The sequence below is a fragment of the Littorina saxatilis genome, linkage group LG2 (genome assembly GCF_037325665.1).
Source record: "Littorina saxatilis isolate snail1 linkage group LG2, US_GU_Lsax_2.0, whole genome shotgun sequence".
Taxonomy (NCBI): Eukaryota; Metazoa; Mollusca; class Gastropoda; order Littorinimorpha; family Littorinidae; genus Littorina; species Littorina saxatilis.
In genome coordinates, this window is record NC_090246.1 from 523,831 (window position 1) to 549,518 (window position 25,688).

Consider the following 25,688-nt stretch of genomic DNA (forward strand, 5'->3'; position numbering starts at 1 on the left):
CCTGTTAATTAGGCATCGTGAGCAGAAAATTAAATAAAATAAGTTTGTGATGAGGACAGATGTACAAATAATTGTGAAAACTTATTTCAATATGCCTTGACTTCGACCTCAAGATAGTGAGTGGCAAATGGGATCTTGAGGTCGGAATGAACGCATATTCAGAAGAGTTTTCAGAATTATTTATATGTCTGTCCTCTGCAAAGGCCATTTAGCTTGACTGACTTGTAAATGTTTTGTTTTATCTCAAATTAAACAATAGTAAACTAACCTTCTGGGTGGGGGGTATTTTTCTTAATTTAGTCTGAACATTTATTCATGTTTTAGCTCAAGTGGAAGAACATCTCGCCATATCATTGAAACACCTCATGTAATGTTAAAACTTGTTAGCTCACAGTTTACGTTTATTCTTCATTTTGTTTGTGGAATGTAAGTTTGATGTGTTGTTGTGTTGACAGATTCACTGGTTCAGCATCTTCAACTCGTTCATGATGGTCATCTTCTTGGTGGGCCTGGTCAGCATGATCCTCATGCGCACGCTGCGCAAAGACTACGCTCGCTACAGCAAGGAGGACGACCTGGATGACATGGTGAGATTCTTACCTTCCCTTAGTAGATGGCTATCTTCACTGTCCTGGCTTATCAATCTTGTAAATCCTGACAGATTTCTTTCCGGAAAATGTCTGTTTGGAACTGTTTTTAAATGAGATGTATTTTGTGTTTTGAACCGCCTGACACGGCTAGGTACTTTTTCAGTTGAACCTTGAGTTAGATATGCTGCATAGACGACTTTGATGACAACTGACATGGTAAGATTCTTACCATCCCTTGGTAGCTATCTTCACTTGCCTGGCTCATCTACCACAAGATATGCCCCCTAGTTTCATGGAGGCTTGTAAATAAATGTGAGAATGAGATTGCCAGGTATACAGTGAAAGTGTGAAGACACCAATTCAGTGACCGATGAGTAACGGTGTTATTGAAGCTTCCTGCTGGAGTTGTAAGAGTAAAACTATTCAACCAAGATGTCTGTGCCGTCCTTTTCAATTTTATCATAATTTCTCAGTAAGGTTCAGTTTATATCTGTATTAATGTTAACTGATAGTGATAGGGAGGCCCGGTGGCCATTTTCATTTTTGACTCACATGCGAAGCAAAAGTGAGTCTGTACTCACCCGAGTCGTCCGTCCGGCCGTCCGGAAAACTTTAACGTTGGATATTTCTTGGACACTATTCAGTCTATCAGTACCAAATTTGGCATGATGGTGTATGATGACAAGGCCCCAAAAAACATACATAGCATCTTGACCTTGCTTCAAGGTCAAGGTCGCAGGGGCCATAAATGTTGTCTAAAAAACAGCTATTTTTCCCATTTTCTCTGAAGTTTTTGAGATTGAATACCTCACCTATATATTATGATATATAGGGCAAAGTAAGCCCCATCTTTTGATACCAGTTTGGTTTACCTTGCTTCAAGGTCAAGGTCACAGGAGCTCTTCAAAGTTGGATTGTATACATATTTTGAAGTGACCTTCACCCTGAACTATGGAAGATAACTGTTTCAAACTTAAAAATTATGTGGGGCACATGTTATGCTTTCATCAGGAGACACATTTGGTCACATATGATCAAGTTCAAGGTCACTTTGACCCTTATGAAATGTGACCAAAATAAGGTAGTGAACCACTAAAAGTGACCATATCTCATGGTAGAGCCAATAAGCACCATTGTACTTCCTATGTCTTGAATTAACAGCTTTGTGTTGCATGACCTTGGATGACCTTGACCTTGGGTCAAGGTCACATGTATTTTGGTAGGAAAAATGTGTAAAGCAGTTCTTAGTGCATGATGTCATTGCTAGGTTTAGTTATTTGACCTTGACCCTGAAGGTCAAGGTCATGTCAAGGTCAAGCATGTGAGTCGTATGGGCTTTGCCCTTCTTGTTTAACATTTTTCCCCAACTTTGGCCATTCATAAATCAAAGTTATGTCTTTAATCTTCTGAAATTTTGTAGATATGCTAAATATAATATTTTCTATGGGATCCAAAATTTTTAGGGATGTTGCTTTATAAGAATTTTAGCTATGAAGCACCAAAGTTGGGTGAGGAAATGTCCATCACACCAACCCCTTAGAAAAACTTGTGCAGAGCACTAAACACAAAAAATGTTCTTTTTCATCAACTGTTTTAGTGCTTCACATAGCCATGACCCACCATCACATTTTTTGGGGGGGATTTACCACTAGTTTTTCTGGAAAGCCCATTTAGTATGAAGACTCATGGCACTTGTTTGCCATCTGAGCTCCTGCATTTTCTTTAGTTATGCCCTTATATGTAACCCTGCCCCCAAGGTGCTATTGAAAAATGGGGGTAGGTCTCATCTGAAGCCCTTTTCACGACCTAAAACTGGCCTATATAAACAAAAATGATACCAATGGAAAGGAAATTGATGCACTGATATTGTTACATTACATTACATTATAATTCTGGCAGCAAAATTTGTTACTTCCGGTTTTTATCACCATCTTAACCAATATTTCGGAGAAAAAAATGAAGCATCAACCGTTCCCCGTGGGGTCGTCCAAGGATGCAATATGATTGTATCAATAATGTGTACTCTACTCTTTTTTTGGATTTGCATGTGATTAGGAACAATGCTATATTTGTTTGTTTGTTTGTTTGTTTGTTTGCTTAACGCCCAGCCGACCACGAAGGGCCATATCAGGGCGGTGCTGCTTTGACATATAACGTGTTCCACACACAAGACAGAAGTCGCAGCACAGGCTTCATGTCTCACCCAGTGACATTATTCTGACACCGGACCAACAAGTCCTAGCACTAACCCCATAATGCCAGACGCCAGGCGGAGCAGCTACTAGATTGCCAATTTTAAAGTCTTAGGTATGACCCGGCCGGGGTTCGAACCCACGACCTCCCGATCACGGGGCGGACGCCTTACCACTAGGCCAACCGTGCCGGTACAATGCTATATGCAGTTTTGCAAAAAATACACATCATTAAAGTTCTGAGTTGCAATGATTGGTCAGCAGTTTCAGACCATCTGTTGCTGAAAAACAAGTAGGACAGCAATGTACAGAAGTCACACAAATACTGGTCCAGTTCCATCAAAACATCCGCTAGTAGTGCTAACCCATTCACTGATCAGTCCAGATGCTGATCATCCTCACTACGAGCTGCTGAGGATGTCGACCAGTTCAACTGGCAAGATGTCTGATGCACACCACTCAATCTCCAGAGCCCCTCCCTCTCCAGCCTTCCACCCTCTGCGAATAGGACCTGGCATTCAGGAATGAGCACATGAGGTGGAAAACCTGAAGGCGGACCACCAATTGTTGAAGCGTTGATCTTGCCAAACAATCATGTAGGCTTTCTTTGCCACTGCCAAGTCGAACGTGACCAAGGTCCACTCCTGGTCCACTTCTTTGGTTGCGCACTGTGACAGATGAAGAATGTGCTGAACTGTCGCGTTGTCAGTGACTGGATGGAGGACTGGAGGCATGTAGTCAACAACGGACTGCTCTTGTATGGCTTGCACTTCTCTCCCAGTTAGTGATATCCATCCTGCCCATCCTGGAATGTGCTGGTCATCCGCACACTTACGCCGAGCAAGGATCCAGAGAAAGTCAGAGAGTGAAGCGTGAGTCACAACTTCTGGCACAGAAATAGTTGTGTCCACCAAGGTGAGCTTAGGCTCCACTTTCTGCTTTGCATAGCAAGGAGGGAGATCTTCAGGGCTGAACTCAACACTGTCACGGCTTTGCTCAGGACGCGCATCTCCTGTAGGTGGGACTGATTCAGAGACCTCCTGAATGATAATGCCGTGTGCGGAATGTGTTGTACCAGATCTCGAAACTGTTTCTTCCTGCAAGTCAAAATTATCCCAACAGAAGTGGGTCACAACATTGTTCTCTGGACGAATGGTAGTTGGCAGCAGGCTGCTGTTTTGCATGATCTGGTGACACACGGCAGTTTCCATCTGCAGTACGCCTCCGTGGGATATACAGTGCCCGAAACGATTCAGCATGCTGAGCAACTCTGCACTTCCTGTCAGATGTCTGACTGCTGTTGCGAGTACAATGTGTTTGGGCATTTTCCACTCGTTGTTCGATACGGCATAGCAGATGTCCTGAGCTATTGACAGCCCGATCCTCTCCTTTCTGTGTGAGGTTTCTTTTCGCCCAGAAAGCATGACCTTCAAGAAATTCAGCAGGACTGGAGGTGGCAGGATCTTCTGGGATGCAATGAATGAGACCGGTGGTGGCCAGGGACATTCTTCTGCTGAGCGGTATGCCTGGATGATCAAACGCCTCAAGATATGGGCAGCCTCTTCTAGTCTCCTCTTATCAGATGCTGCCGCCTCAAAGGCTTGTTCAACAGCCTGCCCAACTAGCAACTCTGAGGAATAGACAAGCTCACTCCAAAAATTTGGCCTCCAAAATTTCAGACTCTCACCAAAATGGCCAACAATTTTCTTCTTCAGGTGATGAGTTTGGAAATCAGGGTTGTAAACGTCATGTCAGGGTGTTTGTCCTGCATATAGGTGCAGTATCTCTCCCGCAGCATGGTCATACGTTCAACGTGGTGCCTGTTGATGATTGCATCTTCAATGTAGTTGCAGATGTACTGAAAAGCATCTGAGCATGCCTTCATATGTTCTTTGGAAGTTGCCTCTCGCTGTTCATGCCTCTTACGACTGCGCACAAGATCACGTCGGCATGACTCATGGAAGTATGCTTCTCTTGCCAAGAGATCCACCTGCACTCGTGCCATTAGTTCAACATCTTGTTTCTCACTTGCTGCCGCCTTGATAGCCTCCTCGGCAGACTTTGATTCACATCTCACAAGTTTCTCAAGATGTGCCTTGCCACAGGGCCGGACTAGGCAAAGAGGAGGTTTTTTTTTTGCCAGTGGTGGTCCAGGGGGATGTTCCTCTGCCCCTTGTAGGGGTCAGGGGCTTTGCCCCCTAAAGCTGAAGGGTAGGTCATATTCTGAGATAGGAAAATCGTCGCTCCTTGCATGAAACGGCATAAAATAAACAATAATATATTGTTGTTAAATAAGTGAGGTACATGTTTAGGCTGGGGGGGGGGGGGGGGGGTTTGCCCAACCCCCCCCCCCCCCCCCCCCCCCCCCCCCGGTAGTCCGGCCCTGTTGCCACTTCGTGCCCTCTTGTACTTTTGGTCACAGATTATGCACCAGTCACGAGGAAAAAGCGTTCTGGTAGAGTCTCCCATTTTACGTCGTTTTTTCCAGGATGTTGAGGGCTGATCTGTGTCGCTATCATCACTCACATCCTCAGGGCTGCTTTGCTGGTCATCATGACTTCTCTTTCTCAAATACTTCAAGTTTGTGAATGACTGGTAGCAGCGTCTATGAAACACATGAAGAGTATCATCAAGTATGTCAGGGAACGCATCCAGGACCACTGCACATTTTGAATCAAGTCCTGCTGTCCTACGCAGGCGGCAACATTCCATAAGTTTCTCTTTTGTCTGCTGACTAATTGGCTTCACTGCTGGGTCAAACCTGACCTCAGGGCAGTGGATGATACACACCTTTTGTGCAGTTTCTGTCCGTCTTGGCTTTTTCTTGCGCTTGAAAGATACTGGTCGTTCGTCACTCATTCTGATGTATTATATCTTCAGTGCATCAGACGAAAGAAGTATGATCTGCAAAAAAAATCTCCTGCGAGTTGAAGAGAGGTGTTGTGTTGAGGGGGAAGTTCCTACTGCTCATTAGGGGACAAAATACTATATTACCAAAACGTAATACAAGTATGATGATGAGTTTAGATTTTCTATTAAAAAAACAGAAAAACATCCCCATCCTTAGAAATCAAAGTGCAGAGCCGACTCGATAAAGATGTATCTGCGGCTATGCAAATCCACATCACAATAAAATGCCATATGCTGAAAATAATTGTTTATCACAATAAGAATAACTTACAGCTTCCACATTGAAACAAAACCAAATGGTTATTGATATTATTATGGATTATATGATGCTAATTCTAGCCCTGCCCCGAGAGGTCAAACATAGGGCCCAAAGAGGGAACATTTGCTTACCGGAAGCGTATGTGGAAAACACAATGAAAAGCATAATGAAACAAAAAAACTCACTATATGACAACACTGATATACTGCCTTACTGACAATATAAAAACATTATAAATTAAATCATTTGTGTGGCTGTTGTGAGCTTCTGACTAACCCTACCCCCAAAAGTTAAATATAGGGTGCAAAGAAGGAAAATCCGCCTATAAAGTGTGATATATCTGAAAAAAATGCAGGAGCTCAGATGGCAAACAAGTGGACTTTGACTTCTGGCATGAAATCCTTCCAGGAAATCCAAGTGAGAAATCCCCCCCCAAAAATGTGACCTTTCACTATGGCTATGTGACGCTATATTTTATTCATTGTACTTATTGAATGTTAAAATGCATGTATATAGAATTTACTTGCGAAAAAAATAGTTAATGAAGTCAATTTAGCCAAATAAAAAAAATGGCCGACATCATATGAATACTCTTGTTTCTCAGATATGCAGATCTTCACTCTAACATAATTTATTCACTTAATATAAACTTATAATATATCAAATTAAAGAAAATTGGCTGCTCTTGATAGTTAAACCATATTCAATCAGATTTGATGGGGGAAAAAAGTCAATTTTAGTTAGAATAAGGAAAAAGTAAATATTACGTCACATAAAAATTCGTCCAAAAACCATTTAAAAAAAAAATTCTTCAAAGCAGAGACACCAATGGCAAGTCACAAGGAGACTATTTGTTATATGGACCAAACTAAAAGAATAAAGTAACCAAATAAGTCTTTTAAAAAAGAATTACTTTTTTTTTTTTTAAATCAATCGGCGGATCTGTCAACTCAATTTAGCAGCACAACCAGTGCATTGTTTTCAAATCACAGAAGGATAACACCTCCATCATGAAGTACATTAGAACTTTCAATAACATACAGTATGTGCAGCTTAATCACAGCGCACAAAAAGTCATAAGTGGCATTATGACAATTATCATTTGGGGAGAAACACAAGGAGCAGGGGTGGCTGTAGGGGCTGGCTTCTCTGGAACAGTCACTATTCCATCTTGTTCAGAGCACACACTATCACTGCTGCATTTTGACGAGACGTCAAGTTTCCACACTAAAAGGCCTGGCACAGAAAGTCAAACAAGGTCGAGCAGTTCTTTTCAGTCAGTCGACAGTTTTACTAGCTCACAAGCTTGAAGTAATCCTTTCTCACACGCCCACACTTTGCTTGCACGGAAGGTGGGGACCTGGAGTTGAACGCCTGCGTGGTGAACTTCATCAGCCAGAAGTGAAGAACTTCGAAGTAGCGACTAAGTCAGGAGTCGTCCGGAAGAGTAACCTTTCCACACTTCTCCAACATTCTCAGCCAAGACCGTGAGAGAGATGAAGTCCCCATTCGTGATGTCTCGCAGTGTGCCAGCATCCCTCCCCAGTGGTCCCGATTCCGTTGTCAAGCAGCCGCTGAGAAGAGAGGTTCCAGGTACAAGTGAAAACTTGGGTCCAACAGCCTTCGGATCAGGGATGCAAACAATCTGAAAAACAAAATAACATAAAACATAAAACAACCAATATATTCAAGCCTAAAAAATATTAATAGAAACAAAACATTTTGTCTTTCTTTGTAAATAATTCACATACTACAGTGAAAAGATGTATGGTGGTATTCCAAAAAGAACAGGAGTTGATCCTTGATTTACAAATTCACCAATAGTAACAACAATTTAAATCAGCTGAGAGCTCCAGTCATCATGATTCATATTCAGCAAACAAAACTGGCACAGTAGTATGTATGCATTTCTCCTGTCTGTCATTCAGTCGCACTTACGGCCATGTTTCATTCCTGAAGTGTCGCTCTGATCTATTATAATTTGTTACCATCCAGAACAAAAGATCAAAATTACAGATTTATTGTAAATATCTCATCAATCTTATGTTTAATGAGATTCAGGATGCGTTTCCTTTAAGCTTACTTTAAAAAACAAAACAAAGCTCGATCAGCGAAACCTCAGGGATTGTCCGACAGTGGTATCGCCCAAATACCGGGGATGACGATCTCCACATGAAAATCGAATATGTTGCATCTAAGCCGATTTACAAACACAATTTAACTTTCGTTAGCTTGAAACACTAGAACTTAGTTATGATTTGATTTTCATTTAAAACTAATGCACATTTCGACAGAGAAACAGTTCAGATCAAATTACATACCCAATCGACGCCCCCACAGCAGTTAGTTGACTCGCCCGCCATAAGACATTCTGCAGCGTGGAACACAGCAACTCAGTCTCCACTCGGCTTTGTCAGGAGTGCGATTCGACGCTCAAATTCTCGTCTTAAAAACGCTCGGCATAAAAAAACGCTTCGATTACAAATGAGAAACTTTGGCACAAGAAAATTCAAGATGTTGACGATCATATGCGATGCGATGAACTTAGATCAATGAATGGAACGACTGTGACCTCTTCGTTTGAAAATGGTTTGTGTGTGATGTGTATACAGTGCTTCCCATTTGTTCTGCGCTTGATATGACATAAACAGAGAGGAGATCTTTACTTCCGCCAAGTTTCATTGGTGAATAATTTATAGTTTGCAAGGCCGAACCAACCAAAAACAGGGTTGTTTCGGGACCGATTTAGAACAAAGCCGTGGCTTGAGGCGAAATCGCTGCACAGCCAGTCAGCGCTAAAGTCCGACGCAGGCGCGCGACGCTTTGGGGCATTTTACGCATCCAAATACCGGCACAGTTGGCCTGGTGGTAAGGCGTCCGCCCCGTGATCGGGAGGTCGTGGGTTCGAACCCCGGCCGGGTCATACCTAAGACTTTAAAATTGGCAATCTAGTGGCTGCTCCGCCTGGCGTCTGGCATTATGGGGTTAGTGCTAGGACTGGTTGGTCCGGTGTCAGAATAATGTGACTGGGTGAGACATGAAGCCTGTGCTGCGACTTCTGTCTTGTGTGTGGCGCACGTTATATGTCAAAGCAGCACCGCCCTGATATGGCCCTTCGTGGTCGGCTGGGTGTTAAACAAACAAACAAACACATCCAAATACAACTATGTAAACACATTTTTTTCACATCAAACTTAGATGAGTGTACTAAGATGACTATACTCAAGAGCATTCATACTTTATTTGTTTTTAATAAAAATTCAAATAAGCACAATTTTGAGTTGAAAACAGCTCTTTGCACTCTCTGCTTGACTGCCGGGTCCGCGGAGAGCGTGAGCCTCCCTATAACTGATTAAAAGAAAGATACACCTGATCTTTATAAATGTTTTGTGGATCTTGTGTGTTAGTTCCTTGGACAGTCTTCTGTCATGACTGAGTCTTGGTTCAGCCAGAACTGATTAGCAATGATTACTGTGGTGTGTTTCAGGAGAAAGACCTGGGTGATGAGTATGGGTGGAAGCAGGTTCACGGCGATGTGTTTAGACCGGCGTCCCATGCCATGCTCTTCTCCGCTTTCGTGGGTACTGGCTACCACATCTCCATCGTCTCCCTGTGTGTCATCTGCTTCGCCATCATTGGAGAGCTCTACACCGAGTGAGTAGGGCTAACCTCTGTACACACACTGCCCCCCTTCCCCTTAAGACTCCCCCTCCCAGTTGTGATTTTAATTTTCATAACCTCTAAATTGACTGACTCCCTACCTTTTACTTATTTTCTCTGCATGAGCTTTGTAAATTTGTAAGGGGGGTTCCACTGTATGTGTGTTTGCTTTTGGCAACATTTGAGATGAAATAAAAACACTTAAGAATGTGTTTGTAGATTATTCATAGGAGTTTGTGTGATTCTGACCATAGTTCTGATGTTTTCCTGATTTTCAATTTTGCAGGAGGGGCTCAGTGCTGAGCACAGCCATCTTTGTCTATGCTGCCACGGCGCCCGTCAATGGCTACTTTGGAGGAAGTCTCTACGCTCGCATGGGAGGTCAGTGGCATTTAAACCTGTCTCCCGTAGCACTAACAGCTGGTGGTCTGTCGTAGCATCCAGTTGAGCCAATTCTGATAAAAGAAGTAAGATGAAGTATCAGTCAATACATCTCACTGTTGGCCAATTTCATTCCCTTTGTGGTTCATATTTTGGCTAGTAAAATGCCAAAATGATAACAAGGTTTGGGTTGTTCTCAAGAAATTGATTTTGATGTGTGTTTGATAGCACTTTAAGTACTGATCGAATTATCTCCAAGATGTCAGAAAAAGTTTTGATTTAGGGGAAAAAAGTTACTGCTTTTACATGCCTGAAAATCTCACGTATTTCACCAAGTGTATGCATGATGTTTTCTACCAGGTAAAGTGTGGATCCGTCAGATGTTGTTGAGTGCCTTCCTGATGCCCAGTGTGGTGTGTGGCATGGCCTTCTTCATCAACTTCATCGCCATCTACTACCACGCCTCGCGCGCCATCCCCTTTGGCACCATGGTAAGATCCATGGGAATAGCGTAGTCAAAGCCTTTTGTCACAACATTCTCGACAGTGTTGTGGGAATGCTATTCTTCCTCTGCTGTAATTAAAACTGTTGAGGTCCTGGGACTCTAGCACTACACAAAGTGAATGTGATAGAACTGTACTGCGTTATTGGTGAACAGTATGTTCAGACTGTCAGTAACCTTTGTCCAGAATGGTTAAACACAGTGCAATATGCTAACAGCATAAGATTCTTCCAAGAAAAAACGGTGTGACTGGATCCCAAATATGAAAGGATGCTTTGATTCAGGTTGAAAAAAGCACACACTGTTTTGTTGATTCAGGTTGAAAAAAGTCTTGAGTGTTTTGTTGTGTGCAGGTGGCAGTGACCTGCATCTGCATCTTCGTCATTCTGCCTCTCAACCTGGTGGGAACGGTTCTAGGACGCAACCTGGCCGGCACGCCAAACTACCCCTGCCGCATCAATGCCGTCCCTCGACCCATCCCAGAGAAGAAGTGGTGAGCATTGAGCGTATGGTAGTCTGGCACATAGCAGAAAATGTACGTTATGTTAGGCAGTTGGGCACATAGCAGGAAATATATGTTCTTTTAGGCTTTTATGTGCTCCTTTGTGAAAGGTGTGGAGTGAAAGTCATTAAGAAAATAGCAGGTTCAGATGCTGGGAGGTAAAAAATACCTGCTTGTTCTTTTGGTCATACTTGTCACTGGTATTTAACCACAATGTGGCAGACATAGCGAAAAAGCATGTGTGTGTGTGCATGTGATATATAGCATGTAAAATGGGATGGTAACAAGCAAGTTGTAGAGGTGACCCTGTGTTTTGGTGTGCAGGTTCATGGAGCCCTCTGTCATCGTGGTGCTGGGTGGAATCTTGCCCTTTGGCTCCATCTTCATTGAAATGTGAGTGGCTTGAGATGTACTTCACATCTTCATTGAAATGTGAGTGGCTTGAGATGTACTTCACATCTTCATTGAAATGTGAGTGGCTTGAGATGTACTTCACATCTTCATTGAAATGTGAGTGGCTTGAGATGTACTTCACATCTTCATTGAAATGTGAGTGGCTTGAGATGTACTTCACATCTTCATTGAAATGTGAGTGGCTTGAGATGTACTTCACATTTGTAACGAGGAGGCCCCACTTTTCATACCTACTGCAAGTCAAACATATTTTTCTTATTTTAACTTCAGTGGGATCATTTGGTTTGTGTTAGATTTTCTAGAGAGACAAAAAGTGATTACCGTAAAAGTCGACCTATAAGACGCACCTGGGTATAAGCCGCACCCCCCAATTTAAAAAAAACAACAGAAAAATCCATACACAAGCCGCGCCTAGAAGCAAAGTTCAAGTCAAGAAACATCGAAAGTCAACGAAAAAAAAACACACACACACAAAAACGAACCGGCTAACTTGTCAGTTTTGCACTTTACTTTCAGCATCAGATGTTGAGTGATTCACAGAACTCTGGACTATCAAACTGTCCTCTCGTCCTGCACACAGCACCTGTAGTTAGTTCTGTAAATCACTCAACATCTGATGCTGAAAATCCGCTGAAGTCGGACTCCTCAGTGTCGGAGATGAACAAGTTCAGAATGGCTTCTGGCACAGAGTCACCGGAAGTGTCACTCTCGGCCCCACTGTCAGTGGCTGTCGTGTTGTCTGTCGCGTCGTCTGCTCCAGTGATGATCTCAGCCTTTCTGAAGCCGTTGATGATCGTTGACTTTTTGACAGCATCCCAAGCTTTCAGGACCCACTGGCACACATCTGCAAAGGTTGCTCTACGCATGCGGCCAGTCTTTGTGAATGATTTCTCGCCATCCACCATCCACCTCTCCCACTCATCCCTCATCACCACTTTGAAGGGCCGGTTCACACTGATATCGAGGGGTTGCAGGTACTTTGTTGTGCCACCCGGGATGATAGCGATGATGGAGTTGGTGGCAGTGACTGACTTTTTGACCTTCTCAGTGATGTGTGCACGCATGCTGTCCATGACTAACAGAGCTTTAGTGCGACGGAAGAAACCCCCTGGCCTTTTCCCATAGCATTCTGTCAGCCAGGTGTCCATCATCTTCTCAGCCATCCACCCCTTCTTGTTAACCTGCACGACGATCCCCTTCGGAAACTTTTCTTTCGGCATTGTGATTCGCTTGAAAATCACCATCGGCGGAAGCTTTTCACCCGAAGCCGTGCACGACAAAACACAGGTGAAGTGTGTTTTTTCATGTCCCGTTGTTTTCATGTCCCGTTGTTTTCAGTGCCACAGAAGACTCGCCCTTTTTGTTTACTGTGCGTGTCAATGGAAGGTCAAAAGAACCTCATCCATATTTATTATGTTCTGTGGGCCAATCAGATTCTCAGCTACCTGCTCTTGTGCGTAGTTTCGAAATGACATCATTTTCTCCTGGAAGTCTGGCGGCAGCTGTTGGCACAAAGTTGTACGTGCACGCAGTGACAGACCTTTGCGCCTCAAAAATCGGCAACACCAAGATTGACCGCCTTTGAAGTCGTCTTTCTTCAGACGTGTTGCAATGGTGCGTGCTTTCAGACGAAGCTGAACAGTTGAAACACCGCGACCATCCGCACGTTGTGTGTTGACCCAGTCCTCCATTTCGTTTTCTAATTGTGGCCAGCGTGCCTTGCAACCACGGAATGCTTTTGTGGATTTCTTGCATTTCACAAGTTCGCCTCGTTGCTTTCGCCAACGCCTAATCATGCTTTCATTGACGCCGATTTGTTGAGCAGCAGCGCGATTGCCTTTTTCAACAGCCAAGTCTATGGCTGCAAGTTTGTAGGCTGCATCATAGGCCTGCCTCCGTGTTTTCGGCATCGTGGTTGTACGTTGCTTTGTTTTAGGAGATGTGCGTGTTGCTGTTCTCTGTAGTAGCAATGCGAAGTGATCGATCAAAACCGGTGTATTCCAACCCATTACTGTGTGAGTGTAAGTCATTGTCATGCTTCAAACTTCCGGAAAGAAGGTGAGTGAGTGAATTGAGGTAAACACAGCTGATTCAAGGCCATTACACAGCGGCGATCCAACTTCCGGAAACTAGGTCACTGAGCGAAGTCGGATACACGCCACTGATTCAGAAAAAGTCATTCATAAGCCGCACCGCCTTATAAGCCGCAGGGGTCCATTTAGGAAAAAAAGTCGCGGCTTATAGGTCGACTTTTACGGTACACAGAATATTCTTGACAGAATTAACATTTTGTTATGCTTTCTTGAAGGTAAGTTCAAGGTTACAAGCTTAGATTGTCGTGTGGTAGTCAGTAAAATGTTTGGTTGGTCGTAAGTGCATAAGATGTACATGTACTGAACCTAATGCCCAAGAAATAAAATGACAGTGCAACAAACACCCTTATAAAGATGTTCCAAAACCACCATTGTCTGCTGACTTACGTAAGGTAGGTAAAGCCTGATACTAATTGGGCTAATTCGACTTCGCGGAGTGTACTTCACAAAGATCGCTGCACTGAATTTTTGGTTGAAAAAACTTTGTGAAGTCTTCGTTTGGTCAATGTTGGACTCAAGTAAGGACGGTCTTAACTGAGGCAACATTTGAAGTAAAAGGCAGTGTTTTAACGAAACCAATGTGTGTTCAGGTACTTTATTTTGCATTCTCCCAGTAAGGTCATATATTGTACTACGTTGCAAGCCCCTGGAGCAATTTTTGACTCACATGCGAAGCAAAAGTGAGTATGTACTCACCCGAGTCGTCCGTCCGGCCGGAAAACTTTAACGTTGAATATTTCTTGGACACTATTCAGTCTATCAGTACCAAATTTGGCAAGATGGTGTATGATGACAAGGCCCCAAAAAACATACATAGCATCTTGACCTTGCTTCAAGGTCAAGGTCGCAGGGGCCATAAATGTTGTCTAAAAAACAGGTATTTTTCACATTTTTCCCATTTTCTCTGAAGTTTTTGAGATTGAATACCTCACCTATATATGATATATAGGGCAAGTAAGCCCCATCTTTTGATACCAGTTTGGTTTACCTTGCTTCAAGGTCAAGGTCACAGGAGCTCTTCAAAGTTGGATTGTATACATATTTTGAAGTGACCTTGACCCTGAACTATGGAAGATAACTGTTTCAAACTTAAAAATTATGTGGGGCACATGTTATGCTTTCATCATGAGACACATTTGGTCCCATATGATCAAGGTCACTTTGACCCTTATGAAATGTGACCAAAATAAGGTAGTGAACCACTAAAAGTGACCATATCTCATGGTAGAAAGAGCCAATAAGCACCATTGTACTTCCTATGTCTTGAATTAACAGCTTTGTGTTGCATGACCTTGGATGACCTTGGGTCAAGGTCACATGTATTTTGGTAGGAAAAATGTGTAAAGCAGAAGGTCAAGCATGTGAGTCGTATGGGCTTTGCCCTTCTTGTTTTATTAGTGCTTTCGTGAACAAGAAACAATTAACAAGTGGCTCTATCCCATTCCCCCCCCCCCCCCCCCCCCCCCCCCATCCCCCTTTCCCCGTCGGGATATAACCTTGAACGGTTGAAAACGACGTTAAACACCAAATAAAGTAAAGTAAATTTTCACATCGTTCTGGGCCTACAAGATCTACTATGTGTACGGCTTCATGTTGCTGGTTTTCATCATTTTAATTAAACCATTCTGTGTCCAGGTACTTTATCTTCACCTCGTTCTGGGCCTACAAGATCTACTACGTGTACGGCTTCATGTTGCTGGTGTTCATCATCCTGACCATCGTCACCGTCTGTGTCACCATCGTCTGCACCTACTTCTTGCTAAACGCAGAGGACTACAGATGGTGGGTCTTGTCTCTGTCTCTAGAGATTACGTCTGACATTACAGTCATCTTATGTCCTGCATGGCTGGCTGTTTGAGCGACTAGTCCCATGAGTGTGTCGCCATCGTCTGCAGCTACTCCTAGCTAAACGCAGAGGACTAAAAGTAGTGGGTGTTGCCTGTGTCTTTAATGACTAATGCTTATGTTAGTGTTGTGAGGTCCTGAGCTGCTTATTAAATAATGGAAGTTTAAATCTTTTCCTCTGTGTGTGTGTGTGTGCGCGTTGGTTATTGGGATGATTGTTTTTATGTGTGCATTTCACCACAAAGCAAGTTTGTCAGAATATGATCATACAATTATTTGTGTCATTTCAGGCAATGGACAAGCTTCCTGGCTGCTGCTTCCACTGCCGTCTATGTCTACATGTATTCTTTCTACTATTTCTTCTTCAAAACAAAGTAAGTCACATATCTTTTCTGTTGATCTCATTACTGTCACTGTGAATCTGTTACAAATGGTTTGATGTGTTTTACGCGTTAAGTGTGGTTGGAAGTTAAAAGTGCTTTCATGTGGAATGACATTTAGTAGCTGTGTTTGTCTGGTACACAAACTTTCATGAATGAACTCATCACTGACACTTTTTGTTGTCACTTTATTATTTGTCATCTTTTTTCAACGCCTTGCAATGTCTATTTCAGAATGTATGGACTGTTTCAAACAACGTTCTATTTTGGTTACATGGCTCTCTTCAGTTTAGCCTTGGGTGTCATGTGTGGTGAGTAACCTTTGTCTGAATTTCTCACATATTTTCTGAGTTTATAATATTTTGTGAGCCAATCTTGGACCTTCATGTAATATATACCAAGAGGCATAAATTCCGCAAGCTGAACTTTAAAAAATCACAAAAAATCAACTCAGTGGTGAATGTTTTCAATGTTTGAATATTTTATTTATTGGGCATTTTAGTGTTTATAAACCTTCGCTTTATTGATTTTTAATTGAACATCATGAAATGACAATTTTTCAAAAAAAGTGACTGAGTCCAAGCGCAATGATTTCGGAAAACGTTTAGAACACACATCACGTTCAATGCTTTGGCCAGCTGTAAGCATCCCAATCGCTTGCTGTCTCTCTCCTTCATCAAGTCGTGGGCATGATTGCGATATCTGATACAGCCAAACAGCCAGTTGCATTTAATAGGGCCATACACTATCTTTTTTACGTTATTGTCTCCCGTTCAGCCCATTGTCTTTATTATCACAGTGAGCTGTGGTTGGATCAGCAATACTGCAAAGCGCACGCTGACAGCGTGAAACATTTGCTCCGACACTCAAGATGTCAACTACAAATTACAGGTTCAATCTGATTTTCGTTTGAGAGCAAAATCGTTCAATGCACTATTTGCAGAATTTATGCCTTTCAGTATATATTTTGGCATCTGCAGTCAATGAGTTTCAGTAGGTGCAAATCCAAAAACAAAGAGACTGCCAACGTTCCAAAATTCAGAATAAAAAAACAAGAAAGGCAGGTTGTTGGAACGTTAACTTTGTTATTGACAAAACAATACATTCAGAAATATATTGACCGACGGTCTTTTAAGTGCACAGAATCAATTAATAATAATTAATAATGAAGTAGGTGCAGTTATCATTTCTGTCTGCAATGAAACTACCTTTTCATGAAAAACACTGACGTTGCCTGCAACAAGGAAACAACTCTGTTTCAGATTTTCTTGATCGTTTTGTAAACAGCAGTGTTTTGATGAACACACTTTTATGATGGAGGTAATTTCAGTTCTTTAGCTTTCAAAGAAAAAGAAAGAAAACTAAGTGACTTCACATGTAAACGTACTTGATACTTGCATCTTGTGAGACTGGATGTGTTTGGCAATACTCTGTCAAAATACGCTGGTCTACTTGATAATCCTGCTCTCTCTTTCTCTCCCCCTCTCTCTCAAGCTGTGCATACAGTGTTGTTATTTTAACCACGTCTTATCTTTCCTCATGACAGGAACAATCGGCTATGCTGGCACCAGCACGTTCGTGAGGAAGATCTACTCCACAGTAAAGATTGACTAATTCACCTTGCTGCTGATCTCCTAAGCAAGAGAACGGAGAAGAAAGCTCACTACAGATGAAGGGACTACCACACCGTTACAGATACAACTTCTGAAGATGTATTTTTCTGACAGAACGCAGTCTGTCTGTTACTGAAAAAAAATGTGTGACCAGGTTGATGTTCAGGAAGTTGCAGAGGCCAAAGTACTATATTTGCTACTGCATGGTTTTCATTTTATTTTATTTTTTTATTTTTTCTTTATTTTCTTTTGCTTCTGGTCCCATTTCTTTTTTTTTTCTTTTTTTTTCTCTCTCTCAGTACTGTGTGTTAATGTATGAATCAAAGTGATGTTGGAACGTGCAAAATCTCAACAAGGATGGAATGTTTGCAGGCTGATTAGTACAAGCAAGGATCGCATAAACCAGATATTGATTACCCTTGAAAATCTGTCATTACTGGAAATGAAATTGGCAACTGGTCAACATACTGGCTGCTGTTTCATTTGACTTGATTGTTCCTGGTAGATGTTGTGTGGCCATTGTGAATTTGGCTTGGTTTGACCAGTTAGCATTTTTGGTAAGAAAGGGATTCGTACTTGTCAAGGAAGACCAGATTGAAAAATGGATAGGCAATTGCTGTACTAGGCCTTGAGAAGTTTTGTGATGAAAGGTAGTGGAGAATTCCCCCCAACTTACTGCAGGTAGCAGTCCCTATGGTGAAGAGAATTGTAATGTGGAGGGCACTTAACTTGTGAGCTGATGTGTATACGCCTTGTGTTCCCACAGACATTGCTGGGCACTGTATGGTTGGTTGGCTTTGTGGGCTACATTGCTGGGCACTGTGTGGTTGGTTGGCTTTGTGGGCTACATTGCTGGGCACTGTATGGTTGGTTGGCTTTGTGGGCTACATTGCTGGAGAACATACGATCCAAGAAGAGGAGACAAATCCGCTGGTTCATTTTTCAGATTGGACCATATGACGTTGAGCTTTGTTTTATAGAAATGTTATGTTCCAATTTGTAGAAAAGGCTATCTCCCGAATTAACCCTGCATAAGTAATGTCATGTACTGAAAGAAGAGTGAACATTTTGAGATCCGTTTGGTAAGTCTCACAGGGAGCTATATCAGGAGATTGCTTCAGAAAATCTATTTTTTTGTGTCTGAAGGTTTTTTTAGATCGATCGCAGTAACCAGAAATGTCCAGTATTTTACTGGTAGAATTCTCAAAACATAAAAAATGATAGGCAACATGTCATACATACATACATGTTGATGACATATTTGACCTTGAGACTTATCCTCTTTTCTTTTGAAGAAATATTTACAGTGAAATTGTAGTCATACATATTCAAATGGATTCAAATGCACGTAACCCAAACCCCATCCCTATTATGTTGTGGGATGGAGGTACGAGTTCTTCGCCCAGCATTTCATCAAAATTTCGCAACAGATCATGCTCGTAGTGTTTGTCTTTTGGCTTGCTTGGGGAAATCAAGTAGGCCTGTGATATGAGTTTTCTTTGGGGAGGTGGGGGCCTTTTTTTTTATCTTTATTTTTTGTCTGGTTGTGTGCGAAACGGTTGAGTGTTTATGTTGTTCTTGGTCTCCTATATGACCAGCTTTACCATCGTTTTTAACGGGACTGATGACAAATATATGGAAGTTGGTTCCTTTCTTTCTGTCTTAAACATATGTTTGTCAGATTCAGAATGCTGTGTATTGCATTATCTATCACTCTTACCTTTTCAAACTTTGGAGTGTTTCAGATGACGCAGAGTTAGCTGCTCAAGAGTTGTCTCTCTTGGATTTTCAGTTTAGTGTCGTTCACACACTGTTACGTGTAACTTTCACTGTGAAGGATGTATAACTGGTCTGAGCTGTAAGGTCTGTACACTGTTACGTGTAACTTTCACTGTGAAGGATGTATAACTGGTCTGAGCTGTAAGGTCTGTACACTGTTACGTGTAACTTTCACTGTGAAGGATGTATAACTGGTCTGAGCTGTAAGGTCTGTACACTGTTACGTGTAACTTTCACTGTGAAGGATGTATAACTGGTCTGAGCTGTAAGGTCTGTACACTGTTCACTGTGAAGGATGTATAACTGGTCTGAGCTGTAAGGTCTGTACACTGTTCGATGGGTCATTACAGGTGATAAGCATCGGCAGGGACACTTTGTTTTGTTAATGCTTTGCAGACTTTAATCTGACTTTCCTGACCACACATTTTTCAAATCTGTTGAATATATATCACAAACATTGTAGCTTTTACTTGGTGTTCATTTCTTTGTTGCTTATTGTCATCAGCCAACAAGTCTGATTTCTTTTGCGTTAACTGTGTTTACGGAATTCCTTTATGCTGATGTATGGGATTGGAATCTGCAAATTGTTTATCAAAGGTTGAGATGAGTGCAAACATAAATGGTTGCATGCAGCTATGAAAGCAAGTATTTTGTAAGGCTTGAAAGGATGACTTCAATTTCTAATGCTGTATCGATCGCAGTAACCAGAAATGTCCAGTATTTTACTGGTAGAATTCTCAAAACATAAAAAATGATTGGCAACTTGTCATACATACATACATGTTGATGACACATTTGACCTTTTATTTAACTGGTTTCTTGTTGAGTATAAAGGAATTCATGTGTTACAGACTTGATTGAACTTGTTGGTGTAACAAAGTGCAATCGGTTCCTCTTCGTGGGGATTCAAATATGTGAAGAAATAACGATTTTTAAATTGCCTAGTGCATTACTGGTTACTGCATGAGTTTTTGACCAAGTGTGTTTTTGCAGCTCTCTCTCTCTCTCTCTGTTTTTGTTTCTGTCTTAAGTGTGTACATGAGCAAATCTTGATTGTTTGTGTGTATGTAAGTCTATCAGAACTAGGTCTGGGTACATTTGAATATGGTTCTGACGTAAAAGCATCAAATTGAGTTATAATGTTGAAAATAAATGGGTCTTGAGTGTGTTTTGGGAGGACATTACTGACCATTGCAGGATTGTGTTTCCTCTGGTCAGCTTTACTGCCTTACATAAAATGTGTGTTAAAGAATGATCAGTAAGAACAGATTTGAATTGTCCAAATTATCTGTTTTCAAAAAATATCACTTGTCTTCAACTTCCCTGAATGGTGAAGGTGGTAGGCATGAACGAGTGACTGGGTCTATTCTGCGTTCAGCAATTCCCATGGAAATGATTGACATGATGCTTCCCCTTCCTATTCCCCTTCCCCACCCCCATTCCCCTCCCCCATTCCCCTGACAGTTTTTCAGAGTAACTAAGGGACGAAACTTGTATTGTCAAAAGAGTAAGTCTGAAAAATATGACTTCAGTCTCTATTTTGAGATTTTGTTCAGCATATAGGATAGTTCTTAACCCTTGTTTATCAGCATAGGTAACCCCCATCTCCCTTCATCCCACACACACACACACTGACCATTTTGTCCCAGTTTGCAATGATGTAAAGTGTTTGTGTCAATGCACTGTATCAACAGTAGACACCACAGTTCCCTTTACATGTCGCTTTTTGTTTTGTCTTCAGTTATCCTCCTCGTGCACAGGTAGAAAGTGTAGGGTAGTTTAGCACCTTGTCTTGGTTGGACAAAGCTTGTATTTGCTAAACCATTAGTCTTGCACTGGCTGAGTGGACTTTTTTGGTGTACATGATTGATTGTGCTATATCTTTTCTGTACGATATTTGATTCAATTTGCATTATATATATACATATTCATGAGTTTGTAATGAAATGATTACAGTGTGGTTACTAATATGAGAAAAAAGGAAGACATATATGGTAACTTCCTGTGGGTTTGCTTTGATAATCGGTGGGTTTGAAGTTTTGGTTTGTAGCTTCTTTTCAAGGGATAAAGTTAGTGGGGGCATGTGTTCACAAATTCTTTTTTTTCCTCAGTTATTTTTGCTGTTGCTCCCAGCTAGTAATTGTTATGAAGAACACTCTCGGGAAGGATCTCTTTTATGCCACACAATGTATGGTTTCTATGTGGATATCTAAAGAAATGTTGTGTCTACATACTTGAAACCCCCCGCGGGTTAGGGGGAAGAATTTACCCGATGCTCCCCAGCATGTCGTAAGAGGCGACAAACGGATTCTGTTTCTCCCTTTACCCTTGTTAAGTGTTTCTTGTATAGAATATAGTCAATGTTTGTAAAGATTTTAGTCAAGCCGTATGTAAGAAATGTTAAGTCCTTTGTACTGGAAACTTGCATTCTCCCAGTAAGGTAATATATTGTACTACGTTGCAAGCCCCTGGAGCAATTTTTTTATTAGTGCTTATTAACAAGTGGCTCTATCCCATCTCCTCCCCCCCCCCCCCCCCCCCCCCCCCCCCCCCCCTCCCCCTCTTCCCCCGTCGCGATATGACCTTCGTGGTTGAAAACGACGTTAAACACCAAATAAAGAAAGAACAGAAAAGAACATACTTGAAATATTAACTGCCTTTGTGAATAGCAGTTTCTGCGAGTCACGTGTGAGAGGCATACTTGTATTTAAATGAAGCGGGTGTGACTGTGATCTTTGCATGTGTGGACAGTGTCATCAATGTCAGTTTGAATTCTGAAGATTTGAGCTGTATTTGTGATTTCATTTGTCCAGTTATTATGTTTCATGTGTGTTTTGTTCTGCATTGATTTCAGTAGTAGCCAAGCTGAACTGACTGTTATACACTATGAATTGTCATTTGCTCTCTATTTGATTTCACTTATACCCCCCGCGGGTTAGGGGGAGTCCCATATTGGTTGGGACAAGAAAGAATTTACCCGATGCTCCCCAGCATGTCGTAAGAGGCGACTGACGGATTCTGTTTCTCCTTTTACCCTTGTTAAGTGTTTCTTGCATAGACTATAGTCAATTTTTGTAAAGATTTGTGTCAAGCAGTATGTAAGAAATGTTAAGTCCTTTGTACTGGAAACTTGCATTCTCCCAGTAAGGTAATATAAATTATATATTGTACTACGTTGCAAGCCCCTGGAGCAAATTTTTGATTAGTGCTTTTGTGAACAAGAAACAATTGACAAGTGGCTCTATCCCATCTCCCCTCTTTCCCCGTCGCGATATAACCTTCATGGTTGAAAACGACGTTAAACACCAAATAAAGAAAGAAAGAAAGATTTCACTTATTGGTAAGCTTTGCTTCTCACTTTGTGAAAACAATACTACTGTACAAGTCAGGTATTGCATTCCATTCTCATTTTGGCTTCTTTTTTTCTTTCTTTTTCTTTTTAAGTATTGTTGCAGTTGTTTAGTTTTGACAATTTGCAATACGCTTGTTGACTAACCAGTAGCAGGAAAGAAACCTTTTGAATCCAAGTACAACGTTTTGCTGAAGTCTGTTTGATTCTATGTCCCCTGGCCCTACAAGGCTTGTGCAATTAGGAGTTAACCCAAGACTGAACGTTGAAACTATCATTTGTTTGTGCTCTGAAATTTCTCTTTTCAAGATTTATTGAGAGAATATCAGTTTTAAATGGTTTAGGTCATCTCATCTTCATGGTCTTTTAATTTTGTGTCTGCTTGTGAGATTTTTACTTAACGATAAAAAAAAGATTGTCTGTGGTATATTGTCACTAATTATGACTGGAAATAATATGGTTTACTTCTTTGCTTGCGCAAGAAGCAGCGCTGGAAAAACACCAGTTCTTGGAAAAGAACTGACACTGCAAGGAAAGCCTGCCTCCATGCTTTTGTTGAGGGTTTCTTTACTGTGTATATTTGTAATGTTACACAAGGGTTACACTGATGAAAGCTGTGCGTGTATGTGGCCCAGAATGAAGTTGTACATAATACGCTGTAATTGATGACAGAAAATGATACATATGATGCCCTTTGTACTGCCCTACGGTAGAACGCAGGCAGCAGTTACACACAAAACACCACTGTGAACAGTGAGCGCTTGTGTCGAATGAAAGAACGACTGAATCGTTTGCGTGCATGACTTGGGTCTACTGCGAACCTCAGATGGTTATCATGTGGTGAGAGTTAAATAAACAAAGTGTTTTAAACTTTCTCTCTCGTCAGATATTGTCTTTGATTGCAAAGGTGGTGTTGTTTTTGTGCGGTTGGTATGCTATAACAGTTTATTATGTTTGTAAAAATGTTATGTGTAATTGTGGATGCAAAAGAGCCTGTAATGTGCATGCACAACGGCACACATTCGCATACATGCACACACACTCAAACTCTCTCTCTCTCGCACACACACAGTGAGCTTCATGCAGTCACACACACTCAAACTCTCTCTCTCGCACACACACAGTGAGCTTCATGCAGTCACACACACTCAAACTCTCTCTCTCGCACACACAGTGAGCTTCATGCAGTCACACACACTCAAACACACAAAAACCCTCTCTCTCTCTCTCGCACACACACAGTGAGCTTCATGCAGTCACACACACTCAAACTCTCTCTCTCTCTCGCACACACACAGTGAGCTTCATGCAGTCACACACACTCAAACTCTCTCTCTCTCTCGCACACACAGTGAGCTTCATGCAGTCACACACACTCAAACTCTCTCTCTCTCGCACACACACAGTGAGCTTCATGCAGTCACACACACTCAAACACACACAAACTCTCTCTCTCTCGCACACACAGTGAGCTTCATGCACTGAGTCACACACACTCAAACTCTCTCTCTCGCACACACAGTGAGCTTCATGCAGTCACACACACTCAAACTCTCTCTCTCGCACACACAGTGAGCTTCATGCAGTCACACACACTCAAACTCTCTCTCTCGCACACACAGTGAGCTTCATGCAGTCACACACACTCAAACTCTCTCTCGCACACACAGTGAGCTTCATGCAGTCACACACACTCAAACACACACAAACTCTCTCTCTCTCTCTCTCTCTCTCTCTCTCTCTCTCTCTCTCTCTCTCTCTCGCACACACACAGTGAGCTTCATGCAGTCAAACACACACAAACTCTCTCTCTCTCTCTCTCTCTCTCGCACACACACAGTGAGCTTCATGCAGTCACACACACTCAAACTCTCTCTCTCTCTCGCACACACAGTGAGCTTCATGCAGTCACACACTCAAACACACAAAAACCCTCTTTCTCTCTCTCGCACACTGTCACGTTTCAATATATCACTTAAGGTGATTATGAACCGGTTAATTACTACTAATTAACTAACCACACCACGATCCACTCTCGCAGTCATACAATTAAATAGAGTCAACAAAAGTATAAGTTTCAGACGCCTGTTTATGTATAAACTCGCCACCTCCCTCGAGCCTTCACTCAAAATATGTTCCTTTTACGTTCTCAACACGTAATAAAACCCGTGATCACTGACAAAATGCCAGTAGTATATAGAAAATTATAGTAACACGCTGAACCCGTGTAAATATAGTTAAATGCGAATGTTCTGTTCGAAAAGCTCTAGTTCGTGCAGGTGTCACACACCCCACGTTGTCACTACTCCAATGAAATCACAGATAAGAAAAGACAACGGTGGTCAACGGGGTGCGTAAGACACGGTGCACTTAGCTTTCTTTCTGTATGCTGGTTAGCCGGTATCCTGGTTAGCCGGGTTGCTGGTTAGCCGGTTCGCTGGTTAGCCGGTCCGCTGGTTAGCCGGTTAGCGTAGCTTCCTCAGGTCCCAGCTCCAACGTCTGCAGCTAGCAGTGTCCCGCCAAAGGCAGCCGTGCAGCGGTTACAGGAAAACGAAACGAAACGAAGGCTGCAAACAGAAAGCATCGGTGCACTAAACATGTCAGCTACCCCTCACCCACCACCTTAAAACATGTCATCTTTAAATATCTCATCGAGCACGTGGGCCTGCACAAAACGGACTTTTTACAACAACAAAACAGTCATTTTCCGTCCTTCTCTCCCTATCTGCAAAAACCATATACAGATTAGTATTTTAGCGTCACAGAGAGTAAATTATGCGCTAACCTGGAAAGAACAACAGAGAGTATTTCATTCCAAAAACACAGACTCATCAACAGCGTTAAATAATGATTTATTACCTCAAAAGCCTATGATTGTACTCTCAATGGAAGCAAAGTCCGCCTCCTCCCTGGAACAGCCTCTGTTCGTCAACAGTGACCAAAAACCTCCGGAACCCCTTGTCGAATCCTTATGCGAAAGCCATCGCCGACGAAGGAATGTTGACGACTTGTCCTCAGCAAAATATGTGGCAGTGTGAAGGAAATAACCGGTGGAAGCTCCCCTAGAGTGCCGAATACAATATTCGGTGAAAAACCATCATACTCTAGAAACTGTGTATTAGATCCTTCCCCTTCTGCCGCTGGGTGTCAAGTGCGCCGCCCTTGTGTCTCTCTCAGACAACCTAGCCAATAACACGTGACTGACCTTGTCACAAAACC

General features: G+C 42.1%; 1 protein-coding gene and 1 long non-coding RNA gene across 3 annotated transcripts in view; both read left to right on the plus strand.

The window, feature by feature from the left end:
• LOC138957378 (transmembrane 9 superfamily member 3-like) overlaps window positions 1-23,343 on the plus strand; it is a 33,319-nt gene extending 9,976 nt beyond the window's left edge. Inside the window, exons 6-16 of one of the 2 annotated variants that reach the window (XR_011453014.1) lie at window positions 456-587; window positions 9,439-9,605; window positions 9,898-9,992; window positions 10,353-10,483; window positions 10,848-10,987; window positions 11,321-11,389; window positions 15,139-15,285; window positions 15,639-15,722; window positions 15,963-16,039; window positions 17,275-19,390; window positions 19,441-23,343. Coding sequence is in view for 1 of the 2 variants with exons in the window: in XM_070328504.1 (XP_070184605.1) it covers window positions 456-587; window positions 9,439-9,605; window positions 9,898-9,992; window positions 10,353-10,483; window positions 10,848-10,987; window positions 11,321-11,389; window positions 15,139-15,285; window positions 15,639-15,722; window positions 15,963-16,039; window positions 17,275-17,342 (1,110 nt within the window). In the remaining variant the exon portion in view is untranslated. Of the gene's footprint in view, window positions 1-455; window positions 588-9,438; window positions 9,606-9,897; window positions 9,993-10,352; window positions 10,484-10,847; window positions 10,988-11,320; window positions 11,390-15,138; window positions 15,286-15,638; window positions 15,723-15,962; window positions 16,040-17,274 lie in introns of both variants that reach the window. The other variant, XM_070328504.1, reaches the window with a different exon arrangement.
• Window positions 1-25,688, plus strand: part of LOC138957423 (uncharacterized) — a 268,397-nt gene that overhangs the window by 84,808 nt on the left and 157,901 nt on the right. The gene's annotated exons all lie outside the window — the stretch shown is intronic.